Source organism: Saimiri boliviensis, chromosome 7, assembly GCF_048565385.1.
Source record: "Saimiri boliviensis isolate mSaiBol1 chromosome 7, mSaiBol1.pri, whole genome shotgun sequence".
Classification (NCBI taxonomy): domain Eukaryota; kingdom Metazoa; phylum Chordata; class Mammalia; order Primates; family Cebidae; genus Saimiri; species Saimiri boliviensis.
This window is the reverse complement of record NC_133455.1, coordinates 114,300,316-114,327,017: the sequence shown is the minus strand read 5'-3', so window position 1 is coordinate 114,327,017 and position 26,702 is coordinate 114,300,316. Positions and strand designations below refer to the sequence as shown.

The following is a 26,702-nucleotide window of genomic DNA, read 5'->3' as shown; positions in this document are numbered from 1 at the left end:
TCTTGCCTCAGCCTCCTGAGTAGCTGGGACCACAGGTGCGCGCCACCATGCCCAGCTAAATTTTGTATTTTTTAGTAGAGACGGGGTTTCACCATGGTCTTGATCTCTTGACCTCATGATCCGCCCGCCTCGGCTTCCCAAAGTGCTGGGATTACAGGTGTGAGCCACCGTGCCCTGCTGGCAATGTGGTTTTAAAATAGTGAGTTGTATGGGGAGGAAAGGGTAAAAAGAGAAACCACAGTTACTCTGGAGGCTGAGGCAAGAGGATAGCTTGATTCCAGGAGACAGAGGTTGTAGTGAGCCTTAATTGCACCACTACACTCCAGCATGGGCAGCAAAGCAAGACCTGTCTCAAAAAAAAAAAAAAATGTGGAAAGAAAGAATATGTTCTTCATTTTGGTTTGCTGAGGTTTCCTTCTAATTAGATTTTAGTTATGCAGCCCTGGTCAGATACTTTGTAAGTGATGTTGTATCCTTCTCAAAGTATTTGGAAGTGTACAAAGTCTATCCCTATGGATGATGTTAATGATGTTAATTTTGATCTTGCTGTGAAGAACTGTGAAAGGTCTGAGATTTTACGCTACTTGCAAGCTAACAAACTTAACCTGCCACATTTTGCTGACACAGGTTAGCGAAGATTCTGGTCTGACTTCTTGAGTCAGACACAAAAGGTGGTGCTGCTGCTAATATGAGAAGCAGCACATTTACATCGATTCTCAATGCCCCCAAACTCCACAGGAATAATACAAATAGGTTCTGATGAGTATCCACGTATCCAGTCAGTCACATTACAGGAGAAAGACTTTGGGCTTAGGGAACTCAAATCTTTTATAATGAACGATAAACATTATTTCATTGTCATATGGAGGAAGAAGCTATTTATCCTCTAAAGCTGCTTACAATAAAAACATTCCTAAACAGGGAATCCAGAACAAAATGCAGCATGTTTCTGCTCATGAGATTTACAGAAATAGTGGGGAAACTTGGAAAATTTTCTGCCATCACTTGGTCAAGAAGTTGCATGGTTTCTCCACTGTGCAGAAATTATTTTTCCTTTTGCAACTAAAAAGAAGTTTGGAAAAAACAAATATCCTACTCTTATCATACTTATCATCCCTCTAGATTAAGCATCTATTGATGACCTTCACCCCAAGTCCTTTTCACAGTGATAGTTGCTATATTGTTTTAGTCTTACTATTATCCTCTGGATGGATTCCATACTTTTGCTGTGATTGTTTGGTGGATGTTGTATTCTTCTTATCTGGGAAACAGTAACACTTCTTTTGAGGAGAGAAAGTAATATTCCAAAATAAAAAAGAAATGAATTAACTGAAAGTGTTAGCTACTTGTGTCAAAGATTAAAAAGAGGAAGGTGTTGAGTAATCTTTTAACACGATCCCATTTTCTCTGTTTTGCACTGTGGCTTAAATCCTAGAGGTTGACATTTATGGACCCCACTGAAGGGCTCCCCTGTCTTCTGGGCTCTGGCTGAGTTTGACCAATGAGATGCATGGGCAGATCTAAAAGGAGGTATTCATTTCTTCACTTTTTGGGCTGATGGGCTGATGACAGTTGGTAGCAGTTGTGTTCCTTTACTGATTATTCCAGCTCTCGCCCAGTAGCCTTCTCCTGCAGCCATACCTTTCTCGATGAAATCAGGTTCAGATAACGGCTCCCTTTCAGTTTTGCATTCAGATCCATGGTTAGTGTTCCATTTCCTCCTTGGGGTTCTTTACCATTTGTTGTTGGTTACTTTTGATCCTGGCAACACTTCCGTAACTGATCCCTGCACTACATTGCCCTCAACGTCTACACTTCAGTGTGCCCGGTTTTTTTTGTTTTTTTGTTTTGTTTTGTTTTTTTTCCCCTGCTAGGAAGTACACTTTGTTTTTTTATTCCTACGTACTTTATAACACTTGATGCTATTTAATATAGAATATTTTAAAATTACATTTTCTGTTGTTGCTATATATATATATATATATATATATATATATAATATATATATATTAAAAACCCAGTAACCTAGCCATTGCATTCCAGCCTAGTGAGACCTCATTTCTTTAAAAACAAACTCCAGTAGCTTTCTAAATTCTCTCATTAATTCTAATAATTTGTATTAGTTTTTTTTTTTTTTTTTTTTCTTTGAGGCATGGTCTTATTCGATCGTCCAGGCTGAAGTGCAGGGGCGGAAATCGGCAATATTGCAGCCTTGGACTCCTGGGTTCAAGAGGTCCTCCTGCCTCAGTGTCCTGTGCAGCTAGGACCACAGGCACGTACCACCATGCCGAGTTATTTTTTTAATTTTATTTTTTGTAGAGCCTGGGTCTCACTGTGTTCTTGGAACTCCTGGGCTTAAGTGATCCTTCCGTCTGAGACTCCCAAAGAGCTGGGAGCTGGAATTACAGGCATGAGCCACTACATCTTGCCTCTTTCTTTATAATATAACCTCTAAAACAATTTCTAATCAGATTTACAACTTTCTTTGGAACATTTACGCATTTTAAAGTTACGAACCTCTAGTATGATGCTATATTGAAGAAGCAGTAGCAATCACCTCTGTCTTGTACCTAACCTAATAGAGAATGCTTTCTGAGTTTCATTATTAGGTGTGGGGCTTCAGATACTCTATCAGGTTAAAAAATTCCCTTCTATTTCTAGTGTCTACAAGTTCTTATAAGTGAAAGATTGCTGAATTCTATCAAAACTTTTTATGCATCTTTTGATATGATTTTTCTCCTTTAACTCTTAATATTATTAATTATATCAATTACATTAACCTGTCTTCTGATATTAAATTGACCTTGAAGCCCACACAATTAGTCATAAAACAGAATACTCTTAGAATTCAGACTCTAAATGTGCGGGAAGTAATACATTCTTTAGAGCCAAAGTAGGTAGCATAACTTACCAGTTACATTCTTATCTACACACAATGAGCAATAAATGAACATTTATCAATATTTAACTGACCAGTTGTGTCGTTTGGAGTGGATCTTTGATCTACCTCCATCAGTAATGCAACAATCTACTTAATCTGTAAACAGTCATGCTGAGCATTCACTAAATGCCATTCACTTTACTGGCACTAGAGTACAGATGACAAAGCCATAACCATTGCTATTAAGGAGCTCATAAGTGTGTAAATGGTGTGTATGTGAGAGACAACAGAGTGAGGTTGGCGCAAAGGAGGAGTTGAACAAAGTAAAATAAAAAGCATATAGTAAGTGCTTTACTGTAAGTGAATGAACGAGTAGTAAGGAAAAAGAATGGAGACACATTTCGAGTTCTCAATCAATTTGTTTGACTTGAATCTTACAGACGGTGTTTGCTGCAAAAAGATGAAGGAAATATTCACAAACATTTATGTTGATGAAATATTTATTGGTATGTGCCAAGACGTTTCGACCCTCGGGATAAAGTACTAAAGAAAACACAAAAATCTCTGTTGTATTGGGCTTACTTTTTTTTTTTGAGACAGAGTTTCGCTCTTGTTACCCAGGCTGGAGTGCAATGGCGCGATCTCGGCTCACCGCAACCTCCGCCTCCTGGGTTCAGGCAATTCTCCTGCCTCAGCCTACTGAGTAGTTGGGATTACAGGCACACGCCACCATGCCCAGCTAATGTTTTGTACTTTTAGTAGAGATGGGGTTTCACCTTGTGGACCAGGATGGTCTCGATCTCTTGACCTCGTGATCCACCCGCCTCAGTCTCCCAAAGTGCTGCGATTACAGGCTTGAGCCACCGCGCCCGGCTTGGGCTTACATTCTAACAATAAACAACCTGCCCAGAGAAAAGGCCTCTCTCCTGGATAGGAAACTGTATGAATAATGAACAGCTCTGGTGGTTACACAGAGCCACAGTAGGCTGCCTCCTGCAGACAATATCAGAGTTTCTGTTTATATTTAAATATTCTTTTAACATTTCTATTTTTGTTCATGTATTTAATTTGCAAATTATCACCCATATACATACATACATCGTATCAAAAGATGTGTCGAAGTTTTTGATAGAATTCAGCATTCATTCACTTATGAGTGCATGCTCACTTTATCGAGGACTGTATTTCACCAAAAAAATTTAGGATCTACAACTCTAGAATTCTCCAAAGTTAACCAAGGAAAAAGTAACTTGAATTTAACCGCATTTAAAACCACATAGTATCGACGCCTACAACATTAGCAACACAGGAAAATTTACACAGCTGGAGTGCAGTGGCGCGACCACCGCTCACTGCAGCCTCGACCTCTCGGGCTCCAGTCATCCTCCCACCTCAGCCTCCCAAGCAGGTGGGACCACAGGTGCCACCACGCCAAGCCCGTATGTCGTTTTTAAACAAGACAAATTGCAAAAAAATGCTGCTAGCCAGTGTTCGCTGGTTTGGGCCGTCCATGGGAACGGCTCCGGTGTCCGTCTATGATCGGATGCCCAGCACAGTCCTCTGCAGGGCTGCTCGGCCGGCACACGGCAGCCGCTGGTCCATGGGCTTACGGGAGTGGAAACGGCTTTCAACTCGGCCGCGAGCCGGGAAGGCGTTCTGACCGGGGCGAGGGACCCCACCCCGGTGCCTAGAGCGCCTCCAGGCGCCTGCCGTGGCCGGCCTGGGCCAGCGCTAGCGGCCGGACAAGCACGCAACCGACTCCTCCACCTTTCCGTACTTCCCGCTGTTTCTTCCAGGCACTTCCACCCCGTGAGCCCGCCCGCCCGCCAATCGTCACTTCCGGCGGGTGCGCCGCATCGTTTACGTCGTCACTTCCTGTCGATGCCGGTGTGGACGCTGTGAATCGTGGCTGGCTCGGTTCTCCGCTTCTCCCCATCCCCTACTTTCCTCCCTCCCTCCCTTTCCCTCCCTCGTCGACGGTGGCTCGCCCGTCGCAGACTCCCTGACCCCTCCCTCACCCCTTCCTAACCTGCGTGCCACCGGATTGCCCTCCTTTTCCTGTTTCCCAGCCCAGTCCCAGTGTCAGGGCGGGGGCCTGGAGGAGCCAGAGGCGCTGCAGCAGACGAGAGAAAAGACAACGACGACCCTCGGCTCGCCAGTCCGCTCGCTGGGTTCGCCGCCGCCATGGCAATGAGACAGACGCCGCTCACCTGCTCTGGCCACACGCGGCCCGTCGTTGATTTGGCCTTCAGCGGCATCACGCCGTATGGGTATTTCTTAATCAGCGCTTGCAAAGGTGAGCAAGGCCTCTGATCCTCGTCCCCGTCGGCTGGGACTGGGCTCAAAGGGAGTGGGACCCGCACGCCCCGGTGGCGAAGCGCGGGGTGGGGGCGGGGAGGGCACGCTGTGAACCTCCGAAGTGAGGGCCAGCGCTGGAGGTCCCGTGGAGAAAGCAGTGTGTTAGGGAATCCGCAACTGGAGCCGAGAGGCCTCTGGACGCTTTTGTAGAGACATTACCTCCAACGAAGACCTCTCCTTGTTTTCTTTTTATTGCTGTTTTTGGAGGAGCTGGACAGCACTTGCCTAGACTCGAGGGACAGCGTTGTAAACAGCTTTCAAGGATTTGGGGAAAGGAGAAATCAGGCCAGGCCGTGCAATACCTTACGAAGACGTTCGCTCATGTCTCACTGGGTTTTCCTTTGTGGCATTAGCCTCATTTTTCAAATGGGAAACTGAGATTTAGGCTAAGAAGTTTGTCCAAATTAAGACTCAAATCTAGATTGTTTTGACGCAGATCAGTATTCCCACCGAATTACAGATGCTTTTCAGAGAGAATGATCGGTTCAGCTCTTCAGTTAATTTATTCCTGGACATTCCTTAGTGACTTCAATGGGCGGTTAAATAGCTGAAACAATTTTTCCACTTTGTCATTGAACATCATTGTATATTTACATTTGAATCGTAGATTTTAATCTGAGCTTTAAATCACATGTTTTTAAAAAATATTTTCTAGATGGTAAACCTATGCTACGCCAGGGAGATACAGGAGACTGGATTGGAACGTTTTTGGGTCATAAAGGTGCTGTTTGGGGTGCAACACTGAATAAGGATGCCACCAAAGCAGCTACAGCAGCTGCAGATTTCACAGCGTAAGTGTAGCCAAGATGGCTAACGTTGGTGTTCTCCGTAGATTGTGTCCAGAAATAATGAAAAACTTCAACCTCAGATATTCATAAAATTCTGAACCACTGGCTGCCATGTAGAATGCCAGATGTTTGAGCTCACCAAAATTCCATTGTGGTTCTGTGTGCTGCTTTGTTTTCAGTGGTTCTCAATATTTTCAGAGGCTTAAATGACTTCTTCCTTATGTTTTGATTAAGTTTCAGGAATCTGCGTTAACAAACACTCCAGATAGTGAATGTTGATCTCCTTTATGAATGCTGCTCTGTGTGTACTCTTTAGTGATATCCTACACTAAGTGATGGCCTTAGGTTTTTATTTCAATCCCAGTTTTTGTTAACTGGCTTTAGGCATCACCAACACTCATGTGTCAAACAAACAAACAAAAAACTCAACTTCTCTTCATTTCCTAAGTTTTTAAAGGTTGAAATGTAAAGCCTTCTTGATTTTCCCTTACATCTAGATTATCATCATCTTTTTTTGATTCTGCCCGTGGAGTGTCTCCTGATTACAGTCTTAGTGTCTGCTGTTGCCTTAGTTCAGGATCATTTTTAACTTTCTTCCAGTAGTTTCTTTTCCTCCTCTTCATATTCCATATTGCTGTCAGTTGTTTTCCTAAAAGTATATTTGATCATGTCACTTTTCTACCTAATGATTTTCCTGTCTTCCCTTTGCCATTTTAGTATTTGATGACTTTTGATATACATTAGAATACCAGGAGAGCTTTTCAAATATTCAAATGTATGTGTCCCAGAAATCCGGATTTAAAATTTTTTTTTGGCTTTTTACTATATATGTATATGTGTTATTTATACTTTTTGCTACATGTAAAAATATTTTTTAATGCTTTTTACTGTACAGACACTAGCTGTGTTTCCCAGGCTGTCTTAAAACTCTTGGCCTCCATGCCTCAGCCTCTCAAAGGGCTGAGGTTACAGGGGTGAACTGCCATGCCTGGCACAGAAGTTCTGGTTTGATTGGGCTGAGCATGGAGTACTGATCATACTGATCATTGGTGTTTTTTTTTTCCTTTCTTTTCTTTCCTATGTGCAGCCTTAGAATCGCTGACCTGAAGGACACTGTTCAGTTGTTGAAACTTTAGAGTTTGCTTCATCCTAGTTCATCAGCATCATCTTCTGGCCCTGCACACTACAAACCCTACAATCTAATTATACTAAACTTACTGTTGCCAGAATATACGTTACCTGTTCTGACTTCTGACTGTTAATTACATTATTAAACTGACTTGCAGTGGCCCTCTTTGCCTTTTTGGGAATGTATCGTATTTTATAAATCTTGTTATCTCCAGTTCCTACTTGGTATTTGTAACTTAGGAATTTGACACTGCATTGTTTAAACTGATGAAGGCAATATCAAGAACTGTTGTACATACACAGATTTATTAGACTTAAGAGGCTAGAGAGTACAAGTATTTTGATTATTTATTTATTTATTTATCTATTTATTTTTGAGACAGAGTCTTGCTCTGTGCCCAGGCTGGAGTGCAGTGGTGTGATCTCAGCTCACTGCAATCTCTGCCTCCCAAGATCAAGTGATTCTCCTGCCTCAGCCTCCTAAGTAGCTGGGACTCCAGGTACCTGCCACCACGTGTAGCTAGTTTTTGTATTTTCAGTAGAGACAGGGTTTTGCTGTGTTGGCCAGGCTGATCTCGAACTCCTGACCTAAAGCAATCTGCCTGTCTTGACCTCCCAAAGTGCTTGGATTATGGGTGTGAGAGCCATCGTTCCTGGCCTTTTTTTTTTTTTTTTTTAACAGAATCTCACACTAAGGAGTAATTGTAAATGTGCTACCTCCTTCATTTTAAGTAAATTAAACATACCAGTTTTAGAATGAAAAAAATCAAGGTAGATTGATTTTGGTGGTGGATACATGACTGTATGCTCTTTGTTGAAACAGCATTGTTTTTATGCTTTCTTAACATTTCAAGTCTCAATGTCTGTGTTTACAAGTGATATTAAGAGCATGAAGGTTGGAGCCAGATAACCTGTATTTGAATTGGTGGCCTCAGACACTTTATTTAACCTTTCTTTTTCTCTCATGGTACCTACCTCATAGGTTGGTTATGAATATTAAATAAATTAATACATTTCAGATACTTAGAACATTGCCTGAAGTCTATTAAGTCTATGAAAGTGTTACATATGTAAAGTAACAATGATAGCTACCACTAAACTATTACCACCCACACTTGATCAAAATCATATATTATTTTGAAACTAATATGGCTAAAGCCTTGAAACATTTGGCTTCATATAAGGAAGGTTGAGTAGATTTAAATGTCAAGAGAGAAGATTTTTGTGATTTTTTTTTTTTTTTTCTTCTCAGTTAAGGCTTTAGGTGCTGTGTTGGAGTAGAAAATAATAACAAACATTGACGCTAGGGGGGGCTTGCATTCATACACTTAACTATGCTATGTATTTCCAGTTTGATCATCATAGGATTTTTTGTTTGGTTTTTTGAAACAGGGTCTTAGGTGCCTAGGCTGGAGTGCAGTGGCGTGATCATAGCTCACTGCAGCCTCTACCTCCCAGTCTCAAGCAGTCCTCCAACCTCAGCCTCCTGAGTAGTGACCACAGGCATGTACTACTGTGCTTGGCTAATCTTTGTATTTTTTGTAGAGACAGGGTTTTGCCATGTTGTGCAGGTTGGTCTTGAACACCTGGGCGCAAATGATCTGCCCACCATGGCAGGATGTTTCTTAAACCTCGATTTTCTGTAAAATGGGGCTAAGACCCATGAGATTATTGGAGGAACAGAGAGATCTTTCTCCACCACATATCCCTGAAGTCCAATATGATCTCTGTCACGTAGTAGGTACTCAGTAAATGCTAGTTGAGATTTATCCCTCATTTCCTCTATGTCTTGTCTATGGGGTATAAGAATGTGTTTTCGTGTGTGTGTGTGTGTGTGTGTTCGTGTTCCAAATGCTAGTTGAGATTTATCCCTTATTTCGTCTATGTCTTGTCTGTGAGGTATAGGAATGTGTTTTCGTATTTGTGTGTGTTTGTGTGTGTGTGTGTGTGTGTGTGTGTGTAAGTCCCAAGAAGTTACGCACCACAGCCTACCTGATTAGTCATAGTTGGTATAAAGCATTTTTAGAAACATCTTTTTTTTTACTTCACTCTTAAATTTCTTGGAAAACTCATTTATGGTGTGGTTATCTAGAAGTGGATTTTGGTCCTGTTTCTTTTAGAGACATTCAGCAGAATAGGTCTGTGGACTAGTGTAGCATGTTATCTTAAGAATTCGGGCAATTGAGTCCAGTGTTGAGTACAGTATCCCCAAAACACCATCCTCTTTGTATCTGTTTGGGAAGAGTGCCAAAGTAAAGACAGTTCTGTGCTGTGCTGCCAAGAGTGCTTAAGTAGATCTGGGATTGGGCCCAGGAGTTTATAGGTAATCAAAGTATATCACTCTTTCTTATAAAGCCAATAGAAATGTCTAATTTTAATTTTAATAAGCTTGTTGACAAATCAAAAATGGTATCTCCTAGATGACTTGGTCAACATGTTAAGGTAGGTAGGCAATTTTTAAAAAATCTTAAATGGGTTTAAATAAGCAAGTTAAGCAGCTCCTATTATGAGACTTACAGTAAGTTCATTCTGAGGATACAAAAAGTTAATCAGACAGGATTATTATGTGCAAGAAACTGGGGCTATAAGAGGTATCAGTAGTTTAAGGATTTGACAAGTACTTCGTGAGATGTGAAGAAAATAAATGTTGGAGGGTTAGCTGCTGAAAGGATATTGTTAATGGCACTTTACTGTCTTGATTTGAGGTCTGCTGCCAACTAATACATATCAGTTTCTTGCCTGGAGATTGAATAATACATTAGGAAATGTTTACGTTAGATGCATTTTAGGACTCTTAACTGTGAATAATGGAAATATGTCAGAGTTAGTACATGCCCTGTTAGAAAATGTCATGCCTCTATTTTAGTACTAAAATAAATCCTGTTTCTAAATAGGAGAAATCCTGTTTCTAAATAGAAGGAAAAACTACAGACACATGACCTCTTGTTAATATTACTACTTTGGTCACTCCAACTCTGTCCTCACCAGTAAATAGACACAGTCTAAGCAGATCTTAAGATTTTAGAGCTGGCATGGTGGCCTTAGCCTGTACCTACTTAGGTGGCAGAGGTAGAAGGATCTTGAGACCAGGAGTTCAAATATAGCAATACAGCAATTGGGCAATATAGCAAGACTCTGTCTCAAAAAAAAAAAGAGGTTTTAAGTTTATGGAAGATTACTTAATATACTTGAAATTACCATGTCAAAGGACATTCCCCAGATTTCTTTTGAGACTTGTGAATAACTAGAATAGTAATTTTAGATAACTTTGTTGTTTTCTTCACTTTTGATGCCTTCTGTCATTCTAATACTTGGGAACTCTTAACACAACCATGAAGTGCATTTCCCTGTGATTAAGGATGTATGTAAACAAAACACAAGGCAAAATTAAGCACAGTAATAAGTATAAGTGGAGTTCTGTGGCAACACAGAAAGGAATGGTTAATTACTGGAGTTGAGAATATAGGTTTAAAGAAAAGATAGCATTTGAAATGAGCCCTGATAGTGAGTAGAACTTGAATAGCTAAGAATGTAAAATACAGACTTAAGAGAATAATATGAACAAGAAAATACATGTTATTTGAGGAATAGTTTATAATCTGATGTGGCTAGATTCAGAGAAGCAATGCAAAATGAGGTTGGGGGGCGCAGAGAGTTGCATTGGAATGACAGAGAAGCAGGTTTCCTGTGCAAAGAGAAATGAATACTGGGGAGTTTAATAGCAAGATCACTTACAGTTGTCATTATTTCTTTTAAAACGTATTTATTCAGCCACCATGTGACCCACATTATTATAATATTGCAAGCTTTGGTAGTATATCATCAGAATTCCTGTTAGATGGTCTCTCGTATTTATTAACCACATTACATGTGCTATTAATGCTTATCTGGATCTTCCCTTTTCCTCCTGATGTATTTCTCTTTGCTTGTTCAGACGGCTAGCTCTGTTACTTAGATTTTCTGGACAATATCTAAGTGCTTTTTTTTTTTTAGTTTTTATAGCCATATATATTTGTCTTTTAATTATATTTCTTTTTTTTTTTTTTTTGAGACGGAGTTTCGCTCGTTACCCAGGCTGGAGTGCAATGGCGCGATCTCGGCTCACCGCAACCTCCACCTCCTGGGCTCAGGCAATTCTCCTGCCTCAGCCTCCTAAGTAGCTGGGATTACAGGCACGCACCACCACGCCCAGCTAGTTTTTTGTATTTTTAGTAGAGACGGGGTTTCACTATGTTGACCAGGATGGTCTCGATCTCTCGACCTCGTGATCCACCCGCCTCGGCCTCCCAAAGTGCTGGGATTACAGGCTTGAGCCACCGCGCCCGGCCCATATTTCTTAAATGTGTTATTTATTGCATGTTTTTCTCCTCAGCTAACGCTCTGCTAGGGCAAGAACCTACTGCGGGATATTTTTTGTCTCCCATTTGTGCCTTAGCACTAAGTGTAGAATGATACGTCTTTAATACACTTTATTATGTATTTATTAGGTAGGCAAAGGAAAAGATGCTTCTTGCTTTTCTCTGCTTTTCTTTTCCCTGTACCATTTTATTGCCCACTGTGTTCCTAAAAATAAATACCAATTACATTAAAGTGGAAATCTCTTTGGAACATAGCTTCTTTACTCTTAGCAGTTCTTTTCCCTGTCTGCAAAGTTTTCTTGTTGATTTTTCACTGACCTGTTCTGATATAAAATCAACTTTTTTTCCTTATTTAAGCTTTTTTATTTGGGAGAACCCTTTTAGAGTAATTTTGTAAAGCATTTTTCAACTATTACCTGCCTAGAATATACACACATACATGTATGTATACCTACAACCACCATGTATTTTAAGGCGAGGGTGGGTCAGAAAAAACAAATGTAAAGATTAAAATTATCTAACAGCATTATTTAATCAAAGGCTGATCCTTTGGGGGAAGTTAACTATACTAGAGTGTGAAAATTTAAGTCAGCTTTGAAGAAGAGATGAGGTGGGAATTGTCTCTCCACTATCTTAATTTAAAATTTTACTTACCCTGTATGAAGGGTTTTCATTCCCCTGTAAAATTTTTAAGGATTTCTGTTTATTTATTTTTTATTTTTTTGTTGTTCATTTGAGTGGAAATAGAGAAGAAATTGGCACGGTGAAACTAAAAATTGTTTAAAATATATTCCATGCTTGCTAAAGGGATATTATGGCTATCAACTAAAACAAAAGTAAGTAGGATGGGTTGGTTCATGAATCTTACTTAAATTGTTAATATCTTTTCTACTGTCAAATAAAATCAGATTAGTTATAAAGTCTTTACAGAGAAATTTCTTCTCCCTTAAGCTTGTTTAAATATTTTATCAAATGAAGTCTGTGAGGGATATTAGAGATAAAGGAGGTTTATAATCCGTTTAACATTTCATGTATCTAACTTATTTGGTACTCATCAATATTATAATCATATTTATACTTTTAATATATTAATATTGAGTAAGATTTATCCTACTAATTTTCCTTTTTTATTTTTAGCAAAGTGTGGGATGCTGTCTCAGGAGATGAATTGATGACCCTGGCTCATAAACACATTGTCAAGACTGTGGATTTCACACAGGTACCAGAAAATGAAATTTATTTTAGCGAGTTAAGTTCTTGTTATATAGTGTGATAATGCTTTTATATTTGATTGGTGTGTATATTTGATTTATACATTTTGTGTGGAATATTTATTTCTTGGTTCATATTTGATTTGATTGCATATTAAGTTTTGTGAATTTGTTTCATGGTTAATCCTGTCAAGCTTTTAAGATACCGTGGAACAAGTACCAGTCCTTCAACAATAGCAAAAAACATCTAAAAAGCTCAGTAACCTTTCCCAACTACTTACAGAAGGGAGAAGATAAGTATGAAGTAATCACAAAAGGGCCTCTCACGAGGAAGAAGAGTAGGATCAGAGCAGAATGAAAGAATTCATGTACATGTAGTGTAGTGTGACACTTTTGGTCTGGAAAGCTTAAAAGGCTTGGCAGTTACAAGAAGGGCAGCTGTTCCACCATGTCTTTCAGAAGTAATTGGTTATGTCTTGCATCTCTTTGTGATGTCTGTGAGCTAGATTTTGATTTTATTTGGTGTTGAAGAAGTTTGAAAGAGAAATAACTATTAAAATGGTTAATCTCTTAACATGTTACTTTGTGTTTTCAGGATAGTAATTATTTGTTAACCGGGGGACAGGATAAACTGTTACGCATCTATGACTTGAACAGACCTGAAGCAGGTAAGCATAATTTATGCATCACCTTGTAGTTTTATTTCCTTTTCATTTAAATAACTGATTAAAGGATTTCATGCTCAGTACTCAAATTTGAAAAATGTAATGAAAAAGAAAATTAAAACATAATCATCAGTTTTTTGTTTATAAACTTTCACTCTTTTTTTTTTCCTGCACAGTTTTTAAAAAATGAGTTTGCTACGTTGCTCTTGTATAACTTTCTTCCAAATTGAAAATTTATTGTGGCGAATTTTTATCATTAAGTTTTAAAACAGTGCAGAACAGTGTTACTATTTCTTGGTACAAAAGAGTGGTTACTTATATGGGAAGTGGTGATGGTGAGAATTCTCAGTTGTGTACACGTACACGAATAGCATGTAAATATAGCTATTCAAAAGAATTTTTAAAAATCTGCAATGACAGTTTTTTTCACGTCACTAAATAGTCTATGAACTATATGTAAGGACTTCCTGGTTTTCCATCCTGTGGATATATCATCGGTGAATTAACTAGTTTCCCGTTTTGGCCTGTCTGGGCTATTTGCAAATTTTAAATATTAAAAGCAGTATTTTTGCTAAACATCCTTGTAGTTGTAAATATTTTCACAATGATTTCTTTTAAGATAATTAAGCAAAAGTAGAATTGGTGGGATAAAGAGGAGTAGAATTGTTGGAAGGTGGCTGGGCATGGTGGCTCACGCCTGTAATCCCAGCACTTTGGGAGCCAAGGCCAGTGGATCACCTGAGGTCAGGAGTTCGATACCAGCCTGGCCAACATGGTGAAGCCCCTTCTCTACTAAAAATACAAACAATTAGCTGGGCATGGTGGGTGCCTGTAATTCCCAGCTACCTGGGAGGATGAGGCAGGAGAGTACTTTGAACCTGGGAGGCAGAGGTTGCAGTGAACCGAGATCATGACATTGTACTCCAGACTGGCGTACAAGAGCGAAACTCCTCAAAGAAAAAAAAATGAATTGTTGGAAGCCATTGATAGATACTACCAAAGTGTCTTCCAACAAAGTATAAGTGTATATATATGTATCTATACCCAACATGTTTTAGTGAACACTGGTAACTAACTTTGTCAATTTAGTAGAAGAGAATAATTCTGTGGTATTAATGTGAATATTAGATTAAAATGCTGTTGAATACCATTTTAATGTATTTCTTTCTTTATAAATAACTGCCTGTCTGTACCCTTTGCCCATTTATCTGTTGTGTTATTCATGTTTTTCTTACTGGTTTTTACAGTTTCTTTATTGAATTCTAATTTATCATTTGCTTTTAAATTTTGTTAAGGTGGTTTTTTGGTATATATGTTTTAAAAATTTCAATGACGAAATCCTTTATTCATTCTCTGATTTTACAGGAAAATGGGTGGGTATCTTCCCCCGTCCACATATTCACCTTTATAATATTTTAATTATTTCCCTCACCATACATACATATACTTAGCTATCAAAACATGGCAGTTATAATTTTGTTTTATTATATATTTGGCATCTTTCAAATTTTATCATGTGGGCCTTTATGTAGTCATAAATCTATCAAATTTAAGAAAATCAGAACCACATTGGAAAGTAGGCAGTTATTCTCTGGAAATATCTTACATTTCTGAGAGCTTTTAAAAATATTTTACATTTTTAAAATTTCTTGTTAAGTGTTAGGGTAGTTTGTTATGAAAACTTTTTTAAAGTGAGGAGACAAACTGCATTTACAGAGTTTTTAATTCTCCATTATATGTAGGAGTTTTTTCTCCTTTCTTTTTTGATAAATATATGCCGAAACATAGCAAAATACTCTGACCTCATTTAATCTATGAATTCATTCGACAAAGTAAGTTGGTTCAGGGATTGGGTGGACATTTTCTATCTCTTTACCTTTCCGAAAGCTGCTTTTTGAAAGTTGCGCTTTCACTGTGCTGGTAGCAGAAATAGCAACTGCCTGAGGTTTTACTGTGTGTCAGGCATCTGTTAAGCACCGTTCTCATTTGTAACCACTGTTATTTCATTTTACAGATAAGGAAATAGAGTTAAAAAGTTAAGTAACATGCCCAAAGGTGAAAATAGTGTTGAATGGCATTGCCTTCAGTGTTTGCTTTTGTTCCCAGAGGCAGCAGTGAAAGTTTTTTGAAGTCCTTTGAAAGGATAATTTACAGACTCAAGCTCCATTCCTTTTTTTTTATGCTTTCCTCGCAGTGTAGAAACATTTTCTTTGCTGTCCTGCTTTCTATTTCCCTTTTCCTTCCAACCCTTATTTCCCATTAGTTACTACCAATGGCTGCTTGAATGAATGTCCCAGAGTTAGCGTTAGTGCTAGAATCAGTTTCAACCGTCTTGTTCCTGGGTCCACGTTCTTATTAAATTATGCCACATTAATTATTCTTTATTTCATGGCAATAGAATAATGCTTTTGACTATTATCAGTTGTTCAGAATATTAGCCTAGAGGGAGTGAGTCGTGCATTCACTCAGCGACATGTAGCAAGCATCGTAGTTCCTTTGGTCTCTGTCATGCAGGTAAGTTTATGTTCCAGCACAGAAAAACTAACTGTATTCTGTATAAACATCAAGTTTGAATTGGGCTGGGCTTTGAAAAGTTGCAGTCTAATTTAAAATGTGTGTTTTTAAAATATATAATTGTTCCAATTTTGTTCAGTTTAAAAAATCACATATTAACAAATGTACTTTATATTGTTTTATCTCAAGAACCTAAGGAAATTAGTGGTCACACTTCTGGTATAAAAAAAGCTCTGTGGTGCAGTGAAGATAAACAGATTCTTTCTGCTGATGACAAAACTGTTCGGTAAGTAATTTTTCTTTAATAGTTTACAGTTTGAGGCCGGGCATGGTGGCTCATGCCTGTAATCCCAACACTTTGGGAAGCGAGGCAGGTGGATCATTTGAGGTAAGGGATAAAAGACCAGCCTGGCCAATATGGCAAAGCACTGTCTACGAAAATTACAAAACTTAGCCAGGCATGGGGGCATATACCTGTAATTCCAGCTACTCGGGAGGCTGAGGCAGGAGAATCACTTGAACCTGGGAGGCGAAGATTTTATGAGTTGAGATTGCACCATTGCACTGCAACCAGGGCGACAGAGCAAGACTGTCTCAAAAAAAAAAAAATTACAATTTGAAAAATATTTTAGCTTAGATTATATTTTAAATACATTTAATAATTATTATGTGGGGAAAATGGTCTGAACATTAAAATTTAATTTGCACACAGGTCACATTTATGTGGAGCTATTCATTTACTATTATAGGTTGAGTATCCTTAACCTGAAAATCTGAAATTTGTAATGCTCTGAAACCTGAGACTTTGAGTGCCTACTTGATGCTTAAAGGAAATGCTCACTGGAGCATTTTGAATTTCCAATTTTCAGGTTAGGGATTCTCAATCACTAAGTGTCTAATCCAGATATTCCAAAATCTGAAAAAGTTTGAAATCCAACTTCTTTCTGGTCCCAAGTATTTTCAATAAGGGATACTCACCTTGTATATACTGACAGCAAAATTCAGAAGAAAACTAAAATTACTGATACCGTTATAAGCAGGTGTTCTTAACCTGGGTCTGTGGACAGGCTGACTAAAGGGAGGGTCCATGAAGCCTTTGAAATTCCTTACAAAATTTTATGTGCTTATACTTGATATATATTTCTTTGGAAAGATGTGTAGCTGTCATTAGAGTCACAAAAGCAGATTATAAGAACCACTATTTATAACAATACTGAAATTGACTAGATTAGAACTTGTCTTAAAAAATGTAGTTTTGCCTTGTTGGGAAGTGTATTTAGGTATTAAAGTCGATTTTACTTACAAGCCACCATGCGTAACTTGACATTGTATACAGAAACCCAGAATTTCTTATTATCTGTAGTTGTGACTTGGGATGAATGTTCTTTTTCTGTAATTGTGATTGTTCTTTTGTTGGCTAATCTGTAGATGTAATTAGGATTTAAAAATTTTTTCCTTAAATGACTAAACATCATATTTTTATCTTTATTTTGCAGACTTTGGGATCATGCTACTATGACAGAAGTGAAATCTCTAAATTTTAATATGTCTGTTAGTAGTATGGAATATATTCCTGAGGGAGAGATTTTGGTTATAACTTACGGACGATCTATTGCTTTTCATAGTGCAGTAAGGTATGCCCAAGAATACTTTTCATTTTCTTTTTTAGGTAACAAAGGTCCATTAGGCAACTTAAAAATTGAAAGATATTTGCTTTTTTTAAAAGTAAAGAGGAAGGCTGGGCACAGTGGCTCATGCCTGTAATCCTGTCACTTTGGGAGGCCCAGGTGGGCGGATCACGAGGTCAGGAGATCGAGACCATCCTGGCCAACATGGTGAAACCCCGTCTTTAAAAAAAAAAAAAAAAAAAAAAAAGAAGTAAAGAGGCCAGATGTGGTGGCTTATGCCTTTAATTGTAGCACTTTAGGAGGCTAAGGAGGGAGGATGGCTTGAGACCAGCCTGGACAACACAGTGAGAACCCCATCTCTTCAAAAATTAAAATTAGCTGGGTGTGGTGGCACACGCCTGTAGTCCAGCTGCTCTGGAGGCTGAGGTGGGAGAATTGCTTGAGCCTGGGAGGTTGAGGTTACGGTGTGCTGTGATCTTGACGCTGGCCCTCCAGCCTGGGTGACAGAGCAAGACCTCCTCTGAAGAAAAGAAGAAAAATTAAAAAACTACTGCATTGGTGCTGTACTTGATGTTTTTTACTATATAAAACCAGTGTGGGCTGGGGCATGGTATCTCACGCCTATAATCCCAGCACCCTGGGAGGCTGAGGTAATCGTATCTCTTGAGGTCAAGGATTGGAGACCAGTGTGACCAACATGGTGAAACCCCGTCTCTAAAATAAAAATACAAAAAGAAAAAGAATTAGCTGGGTGTGGTGTTGGGCACCTGTAATCCCAGCTACTTGGGAGGCTGAGGCAGGAGAATTGCTTAAGCCCAGGAGGTGGAGTGGAGGTTGCAGTGAGCTGAGATCGTGCCATTGCACTCCAGCCTGGGTGACAGAGTGAGACTCTGTCTCAAAAAAACAAAACAGTGTGATCTTGATTCCACTATTTATTTTCACCTTAAAATTTTAGAGAAGGAATAATCTTACTTCTATTCCTATGTGCAGACTTAACTATTTTTTTAAAGAGATTCAAGTTTTGCAACTATAAATGTAGTAAATACTCTTGTAGAAAGACTGGATGATATAATATAATTGAAAAAAATGTACACAATATTATAACCATAGGCGCAAGAATGTTAATGGTAGCTATATTTTCTGCTAGTCTTTTCTATGTTATGTTTGTGGGTATATAGTATTTGTGTTTTTTTCTTTAATTACTAGGACCATAATTAATGTCATTTTGATTTTTTAATTTAAAAATATTGTTAGCTATTTAAAGCTTCTTAGAAAACGTTTTTAGTTGATACACTATATTGCATTATAGGATGTATTAAATTATGGGTTAGTTTCCCTATTTTAGCACTGCAGTGAATGCTCTGGTACATCTCTGAGTGTTTCTTTACAGGAGATAGGATCCTGTAAGTAGAATTATCAGCTCAAAGGGTAAAAATGGGTTTAAAGTTCTTAGTTACACATGACACTTAATTGATTTCCATAAAGATTATACCACATTGCACTTTGATTGGTATTTGACCAGTGTCTTAACCGTGTGTTTAAAGGGCTGCTTGCAGAGTTAGACTTCACCAAACTGGGAGAAGGAAAGAAAAGGCAGTAAAATTGGAGGAGAGCAATTAAGAATGTCAAGGAGTTTGTGCACATACAGTGAACTGATAATAGTAGAATACTATTGCCTGGAGCTGTCAATTGCTATATTAATGCTGTTCATTCACTTCTGCAGTCAGACAAATCCTATGTTGGTGGCAAAAGTTTTCTGGCCCATTGAATATTCTAGCATTTGAGCCAGACGTTATGTGGTGATCCTGCATAAGTCATGACTGACTTTAATTATCATGCTTTAAAGTATATGATGATGGGAAACATTTAGGAGCAGGGATACTATAATGTTTTGTATTGGAGGCCTTTTGTGAGTTTTAGGGTTAAACTGAAAAAGAGCTAATGTCCAGACTAATTAATTTTAAGATTAAGCTATTATTATGCATTGATTTTTATTATGTAACTAGAGCCCCAAATTTTGTTAGTTTTTTATTGCCTTATAGTAAAAACTTTTTAACAGTTTATGTTTTATGACGTTGAAAGTTTATCTTGCTGAAGAGCTTAACTCCTAAGCAGTTGATAATATATAAATAATCCTTTATATTAATTCGTTATCTACTGTGAAAACTTTTTCTGTTACAAAGATAATATGTGCTTATAGAAAAATGAAACAATATAGGTGAAATTTATTTAAAAGCAAAAATCCCAATGTATTACTCATACTGTTTTAATTAGCCAACACTCATTTCCAAGAAGACATTCACTCCATAAACTGGATATCTCACCATCAAAATGTCTTTGTATTCCTGAGATGAGCTCCACTTGGACATAGTATACATCTGAATTTTTGTTTTGCTAATAGAGCTTTTTTACATCAGTGTTTATGTTTGAGTAAATGTATATTGTTCCTTGGATTTCAGAATTTAAGAACCGTTTAAATAACTCATTATTTTCTTATATTATTTATACAATATTCAAGATTTGTAAATACTACTTAATTTGTTTTTTTCAGTTTGGACCCAATTAAATCCTTTGAAGCTCCTGCAACCATCAATTCTGCCTCTCTTCATCCTGAGAAAGAATTTCTTGTTGCAGGTGGTGAAGATTTTAAACTTTATAAGTATGATTATAATAGTGGAGAAGAATTAGGTGAGTTGTTGTCTTTCCCTTACAGTGATGTGATTACCTTTATCATATGTTAAGTTCCAGTCATTAACACCTCATTTGTATAACATGCTGAAAGCCAATCTTTCAGCTAACTTAATGCTTGGTGCTTATAAGTGAAAAAGTTAAAGGAGTTTTAACCATTTGAGTTAGATGCTTTCATAGATCTGTAAAAAAAGTATGCAGAAATTTGTCCTAACTGAAGTTCATCATTATGCTGATATTATGCATTATAGTACCATGATTTTTAGGCTTTATTGGCTGGGAGGGAGGAGGGAATCTTATGTCAAAGTCATATGTTAAACAGATGCAAGGAGATCCATTTCTGAAGTTTGTTGTCCGTGTGTAACCCCAGCTACTTGGTCCGTCTTCCTTTTGGCCAACTTAGGAATCCCTAAGACTATAAAGAACAATGTGTATGGGAAAAACCACTATAGCTTATTGCAGGGATACCTTTAGGAATCTGAATTGGAGAGTTATTTTTCTGTTTTTTATTTATTTTATTCTGTTTTGGAGTTCAGTTTTGCTTTCGTTTTTATAACAGTCCTTTGTAAGGGGTGAGAAAAGGCCTGCGCATTAGTTCGAAGTTAACGTGTATTTATCTGATGGACCAGATATTTCACATAGTTACATGTGGTTCTCAAGTGTCTACTTTTAGCCTTCCCATACAGTTTCTGCTTTTAATTTAAAAATATATTTAGCTTTTATAAATCTATGTTTTTGTCTATCAGCTGTCACTTCTTGTTCTTATCTGTTTCTAGCTGTCCTGCTTTACCACTCAAAGAACTGAACTTGCTAGAATTATACACAAAGAACAAAAGACAATTTTTTGTGTTTTGTTTCTTGGGGAGCATTGATTTGTCTGGGTTGCACAAATGGAACCTTGGTGATAGACCATGTAGAATCTATTTTAATTGCTTATAGTTCAGCTTTTATTGCTTGAATACAAGCGACTTATGAATAAGATATTCTTTTCTGTTATTTTTATTTAATGCCAGTTTTCAAAGTTTTAGAATGTTTTGGGTCTGTATTTTATTCTTTATCAAGATGAGAAAACGGAATTATTTGCCTGAGATCTGAAGTCACAGTGAATACCAGACCTGCCCAGCCTTTCTCTTTCCAAAACCTGTGTTTTTCTACTCTTACAAGTTTTCTGTTCTCTGGTTGGACAGAGATGGGAGACAGAATAGGAACGTTGGTCCAGTAAGGACCTTTGAGAACTGGTTAGGTGATGAGGTATTAGAAAGTAAGTGAGAAAGGTTCATACATAAAGGTACTACTTGAATATAACATCGCTCCTAATGTGTACATTTTCTCATTAGGTTCCATAGATTAAAATATGGATCAGTGTTGATCCTATATCTCACCTTTCTGTGTGACAGTGGACTATAGATAGCTTGGTAGGAAATTAAGAGGCAAAGTGTGTGAAAGAGCTCCATCTGGTGGCTCTCTAGAGTCATGATAAAAATTGGTTTTCTGAGAAATAGGCAGTTAGTGTAGGATATGGAAATTGGAGATTGAACTGATAAGACTTTAGATCTACTTTCTGTAGAATTTATAGGGTGTTCATTTGCCTGTTTTTCTCTATTCTTAATGAGACATGAAGCCTTGTTTGCCTTTTTAAGGAGACACTGCAACTAGAATATGTGCTAGATTTGGAAAGGAATAATCTTACAGAGAAATGGTCACTGATGTACCACTTTTGTGATGAGAAATTATTTTTAATTAAGTAAAGTTTTTAATGTTTGTCCTTAAAAATTTTTCATCTCCCCAATAACACAGACAGTATTTTTTACCATACCAATATTTAACCTAATAGTTAAAATTATCTAATAGCCTTCTTCTTTCTCAGAATCCTACAAGGGACACTTCGGTCCTATTCACTGTGTGAGATTTAGTCCTGATGGAGAACTCTATGCCAGTGGTTCTGAAGATGGAACATTGAGACTATGGCAAACTGTGGTAGGAAAAACATATGGCCTTTGGAAATGTGTGCTTCCTGGTAAGAATTTTTATTCAGAATTACATGATTTTAAAAATGTGTGATTTTGTGTCATTTTTCATCATTAATTTTATTTTAGGGTATCTGTCTTCTATAAATTTTAAATTATATATTATGGTTTAAGCAGAGAGAAGCCCAGGATTGTAAATTGACCAGAGAAAGGGTTGCGTTCTTGTGTTTGTTTCAAGTTTTTTGTTGTATGGCTGGGCAAGGTAGCTCATACCTGTAATCCCAGCACTTTGGGAGGCCAAGGTGGGTAGAGATCACTTGAGGTCAGGAGTTCAAGACCAGTCTGTCCAACATGGTGAAACCTTGTCTCTACTAAAAATACAAAAATTAGCCGGGCATGGTGGCTACATGCCTGTGATCACAACTCGGGAGGCTGAAGCACAAGAATCACCTGAACCCAAGAGGCGGAGGTTGCAGTGAGCTGAGATCACGCCACTGCACTCTAGCCTGGGTGACAGAGTGAGACTCAGTCCAAAAAAAAAATAAAAAAAAATTTGTTGTGCTATCTAGTCTCTTCCTAAATTTTTTACTAGCACATTTTATGACTGGAATAGATCTAATTCAAAATTTGCTAGAAGGCAATATGCAGTAAAGAATTTACCAGTAAATGTATCTGATCTCTGAATAGTGTTACTCACTGATCCACACCAATAAAAGTAAACATATTTTTAATAAAAATAGATACCTAGTTATTAATCCCTAAGTAGTTGCAGTATGAACCCAAAAGTAATTTTGAAGAAAGACATACTACTTTAGGTTCACAATTATTTAAAAAGTATTTATTTCTATATTTTATAGCCATTGCTTGGAATAGTTTTATGTTACTCTTTTTGCTTATTGAACACTAGAAATTACTTGTAATAGTGTAATTCATATAATCATCACTGCTTTTCTTTTTACAGAAGAAGATAGTGGTGAGCTGGCAAAGCCGAAGATTGGTTTTCCAGAGACAACAGAAGAGGAGCTAGGTAAATGCTAATGAATTGATTTTGTAAGAGTCCTAGGGGATTTAAAATTGACTGTAACGGAAGTTTTACTCATTGGCAGAAGAGATTTATTGAATATGAACATATTTAAATAATGGAAAGTTTAAATATTTATACATGTATATATATATATTTATAAACTAAATATTTAAGTACCTTCTGCATAGTAATAGGCACAGAGATGTAATATCGGCACGACTGATGTGGTTACTCTTTCAGAGCTTAGAGTCTAACTTGGGAGACATGCCAAAAAAAATTATTTTAAGGGGCATTTTAAAAAGCTTCCTAGAGTGATTTCGGTGAGGTCATGAGATGGGGTGTTGATAGGGACAGGATGGAAAAGTTCATAGCAGGAAACCTATGTTAACTAAAAGCGCAGAACCAAAAAGGAGCATAGCATATGAGGTACTAAGAGAACTCCATTTCTTGAGGTTAAAGAGCAAAGGCAAAGTGAAGCTGGAGAAGCTGGATCATTTGAGGGCCTCTTGGTCAGGACTTGGGGAGTTTTATACTAAAAGCAATGAGAAACCTTTGATTTTTAAGAAGAGGAATTTAAAAGATTGCCTTGGGAGTTTGAGACCAGCCTGGCTAACATGGTGAAACCCTGTCTCTACTAAAAATACAAAAATTAGCTGGGTGTGGTGGCAGATGCCTGTAATCCCAGCTACTTAGAAGGCTGAGGCAGGAAAATAGCTTGAACCTAGGAAGTGGAGGTGGCAGTGAGCTGAGATCGTGCCACTGCTCTCTAGGTGACAAGAGAGACTGTCTTAAAATACATATATATATATATATTTTGCCTTGGCTGTAGCATGTAGAAAGAACTGGACTGGGAATAAGAGTGAACATAGACAGTTAGGGGGCATTGTAGTTCAGATGAGTGATCATGCAGGTTGTTTTGTTTTGTTTTGTTTTTGAGATGGAGTCTCACTGTCTGCCAGGCTAGAGTGCTGTAGTGTAATCTAAGCTTGCTGCAACCTCCGCCGCCCAAGTTCAAGCAATTCTGCCTCAACCTCCTGAGTAGCTGGGATTACAGGCACACGCCACCACACCTAGCTCATTTTTGTATTTTTAGTAAAGGTGGGCTTTCACCGTGTTGGTCAGGCTGGTTTTGGACTCATGACCTAGTGACCTGCCCCGTTGGCCTCCCAAGTGCTGGGATTACAGGCATGAGCCACCAAACATGTAGTTTTTAATAAGGGAATTGCAGTGAGAAGCAAAAATGGTAGATGGAGTTGAGAGTCTTTTGTTAGACTTGTTAGAGTTGTGAGATTGATTAAGTGGGGTATAATAAGGAAGATTTGAGATAGCTGCCACAAGAAACTGGGTATGATGATTTTCGGGGAGAATGGGAAGGTGTTTACTACCATTTACCCGATTAGAATTTTCCTTAAAATTTTTTATTGTTAAATCACCTTCTTACTAAAATTTAATGTTGATAGTTAACATTTTGCTTTAAATAGCATTAATTATTTGGATTTGAATCACTAAAAGAGAGGGCCAGATCTTTCAAAGACATAGCTTTAATTAAAGGTTTATTAGATAGCTGGAGTCATTGAAAATTTAGGCCAGGAAGGGACCCTTGGAGGTTGAGTTATGGTGTAAGATAGTCTAGCGGATAAAACACATGAACTCTTTCTTCTTTGCCTTTTCAATCCTTTTCAATGACATGCGTCTCTAGTTGTTAGTGGCATGCAAATTGTTCTCTTCTCCTTACCATAGTATGCTTTAAAAGCACTTTTTTATTCCTTCTTAAACGGAAATGTAGATTGCTGCTTTTATTAAGTTGACTAATATGACTTTTTTTTTTTTTTTTAAACTTGCAGAAGAAATTGCATCAGAGAATTCAGATTGCATCTATTCTTCAACTCCTGATGTTAAGGCCTGAGTATCAATCATATGCTGCAGTTAGTATACAACTTATGGACTAAAACGAGCAAGCAGAGAAAAGCATCAGCCTTCCAGAGTTACTCTGCTTAATGCAGAAACAGCAGTAAATAATGGGGAAAATCAATTAGCTCCAATGCTGAAACAACTAACTTGGTGTTACCTGTAAGTGAAAACTGGAGTATCAGATGAAGGGAGGTGGTTATCCTCTTGTAGTACAGTGGCCTGCCATCTTTTTAATGAATATATACAAGCCAACATCCAATTTCTATTATTACAATTAGGGTTCTTGTAGCTGTTTATGTTATTATGGAGAAGAAAAATATATTGGCTTATTTTTCTGACTTTTTCTTCCTTAAAGCAGAATGCCTTTTTTTTTTTTTTTTTTTTTTTTTTTTTTTGGCTTTAGTTGTAAAGAAGAGGGAATACATGCTAAAGTAACTGGTTTGATTCCTCTTTTCATTGTACACAGCTTCTGAACATCTAATTGTTTTTAGTTGTCTAAATAAAATGCCTCTAAAACAAAACAATGTTGTTTTTTGGGGGGAAAAACTCCTAATTTGAGTTTTATAAATGGAAATAGCCAGAAGGTTTTTCTGTATCATAACCGTAGCAAAAGGTAAGCTGATTAAATAATCTATATTAACATTATTTTCTAGTACTGAGATTCATTACTTGTACTGAGTTTTTGAAATTCTCATGTCCTTTACTAGTGTTTCATTTACTTCCTCTATTCCCAGATTGGATAGAAGAAGTGTTTGGCATGTGTTTTTAAATGATATATTTAAATAATGCATGCTAGTTATGGGGGGGAAAATCAACTGAAATTAGCAGTAAGCAGAATGATCACTTAAAATCCTACCACTCCTCAAAAAACTTAAAATAGAATGATTGTTAATGCACATTAGGGCATCTCTATTTGTATATACAAATAGATAGAGTGGATTTTATAAAAATGGGATTACTATAGACCTGCAGTGGTTTAAGAAGTATGGAATTTGCCTCATTCTTTAAATTTGGGTAGCATTCTGAAAGCCCTTTTATCAGCCTTCTAATAAATTACATCAACTAAGTTCAGACTTAAAATTTATTTATAAGTTATTTATATAGAGAGGATATATTAGACTAGTAATTTGAAAATACTTGAAATGAATAAATCTCTGCCAACTTCCTTTTACTCCTGATCAGTCTTGTGAGTGACCCTTGATAACTTTTCTTAAAAGCAATATGAATCAACCAAAGAATAAGATTAATTTTTGATGATTTGTGATAAGCAGAAGGAAGCTCTGTAGGCTGTGACAACCTGTGAGGGCCAAGAGAAATTTAGGGGAGCCAACTGGTGATCCACATGGGCTTTCATAGAGTGGTAGTATTTTCATGTCTGCTTGTTACATGCTTGAACCTCTGGTTTGCAGCAGTGTTGTCCTTGTATCAGCGGTTGCTCAGACTCTAATGAGAGTCTGATTTACCCTCAATAAAGTTTGGTATTTATCAGATTGGAATCATAAAGTTGCCTTTTATTTATGAACCAAGGGAATTACGACTTAGGTTTCATAAAAGTCTAATGACCCTGTATGGGTACAATCC

At 37.6% G+C, this 26,702-nt stretch overlaps 1 protein-coding gene across 1 annotated transcript; it reads left to right on the top strand.

The window, feature by feature from the left end:
• The first annotated feature begins 4,735 nt into the window (after positions 1 to 4,735).
• On the top strand, positions 4,736 to 25,645 carry STRAP (serine/threonine kinase receptor associated protein). The gene is made up of 10 exons (XM_003934571.4): positions 4,736 to 5,177; positions 5,895 to 6,030; positions 12,651 to 12,732; positions 13,320 to 13,392; positions 16,093 to 16,189; positions 17,400 to 17,537; positions 20,083 to 20,219; positions 22,087 to 22,236; positions 23,148 to 23,213; positions 25,055 to 25,645. Exons 1-10 carry the CDS (start codon positions 5,066 to 5,068, stop codon positions 25,114 to 25,116), a joined length of 1,053 nt encoding a protein of 350 aa, XP_003934620.1. The 5' UTR covers positions 4,736 to 5,065; the 3' UTR covers positions 25,117 to 25,645.
• Positions 25,646 to 26,702: the final 1,057 nt, after the last annotated feature.

Coding starts and splice junctions, on each gene's coding strand:
- STRAP (XM_003934571.4), top strand. CDS start 5,066: ATGGCAATGAGACAGACGCCGCTCACCTGCTCTGGCCACACGCGGCCC. Junction 13,393..16,092: donor CTTGAACAGACCTGAAGCAG/GTAAGCATAATT, acceptor TTTTATCTCAAG/AACCTAAGGAAATTAGTGGT. Junction 22,237..23,147: donor TTGGAAATGTGTGCTTCCTG/GTAAGAATTTTT, acceptor TTCTTTTTACAG/AAGAAGATAGTGGTGAGCTG.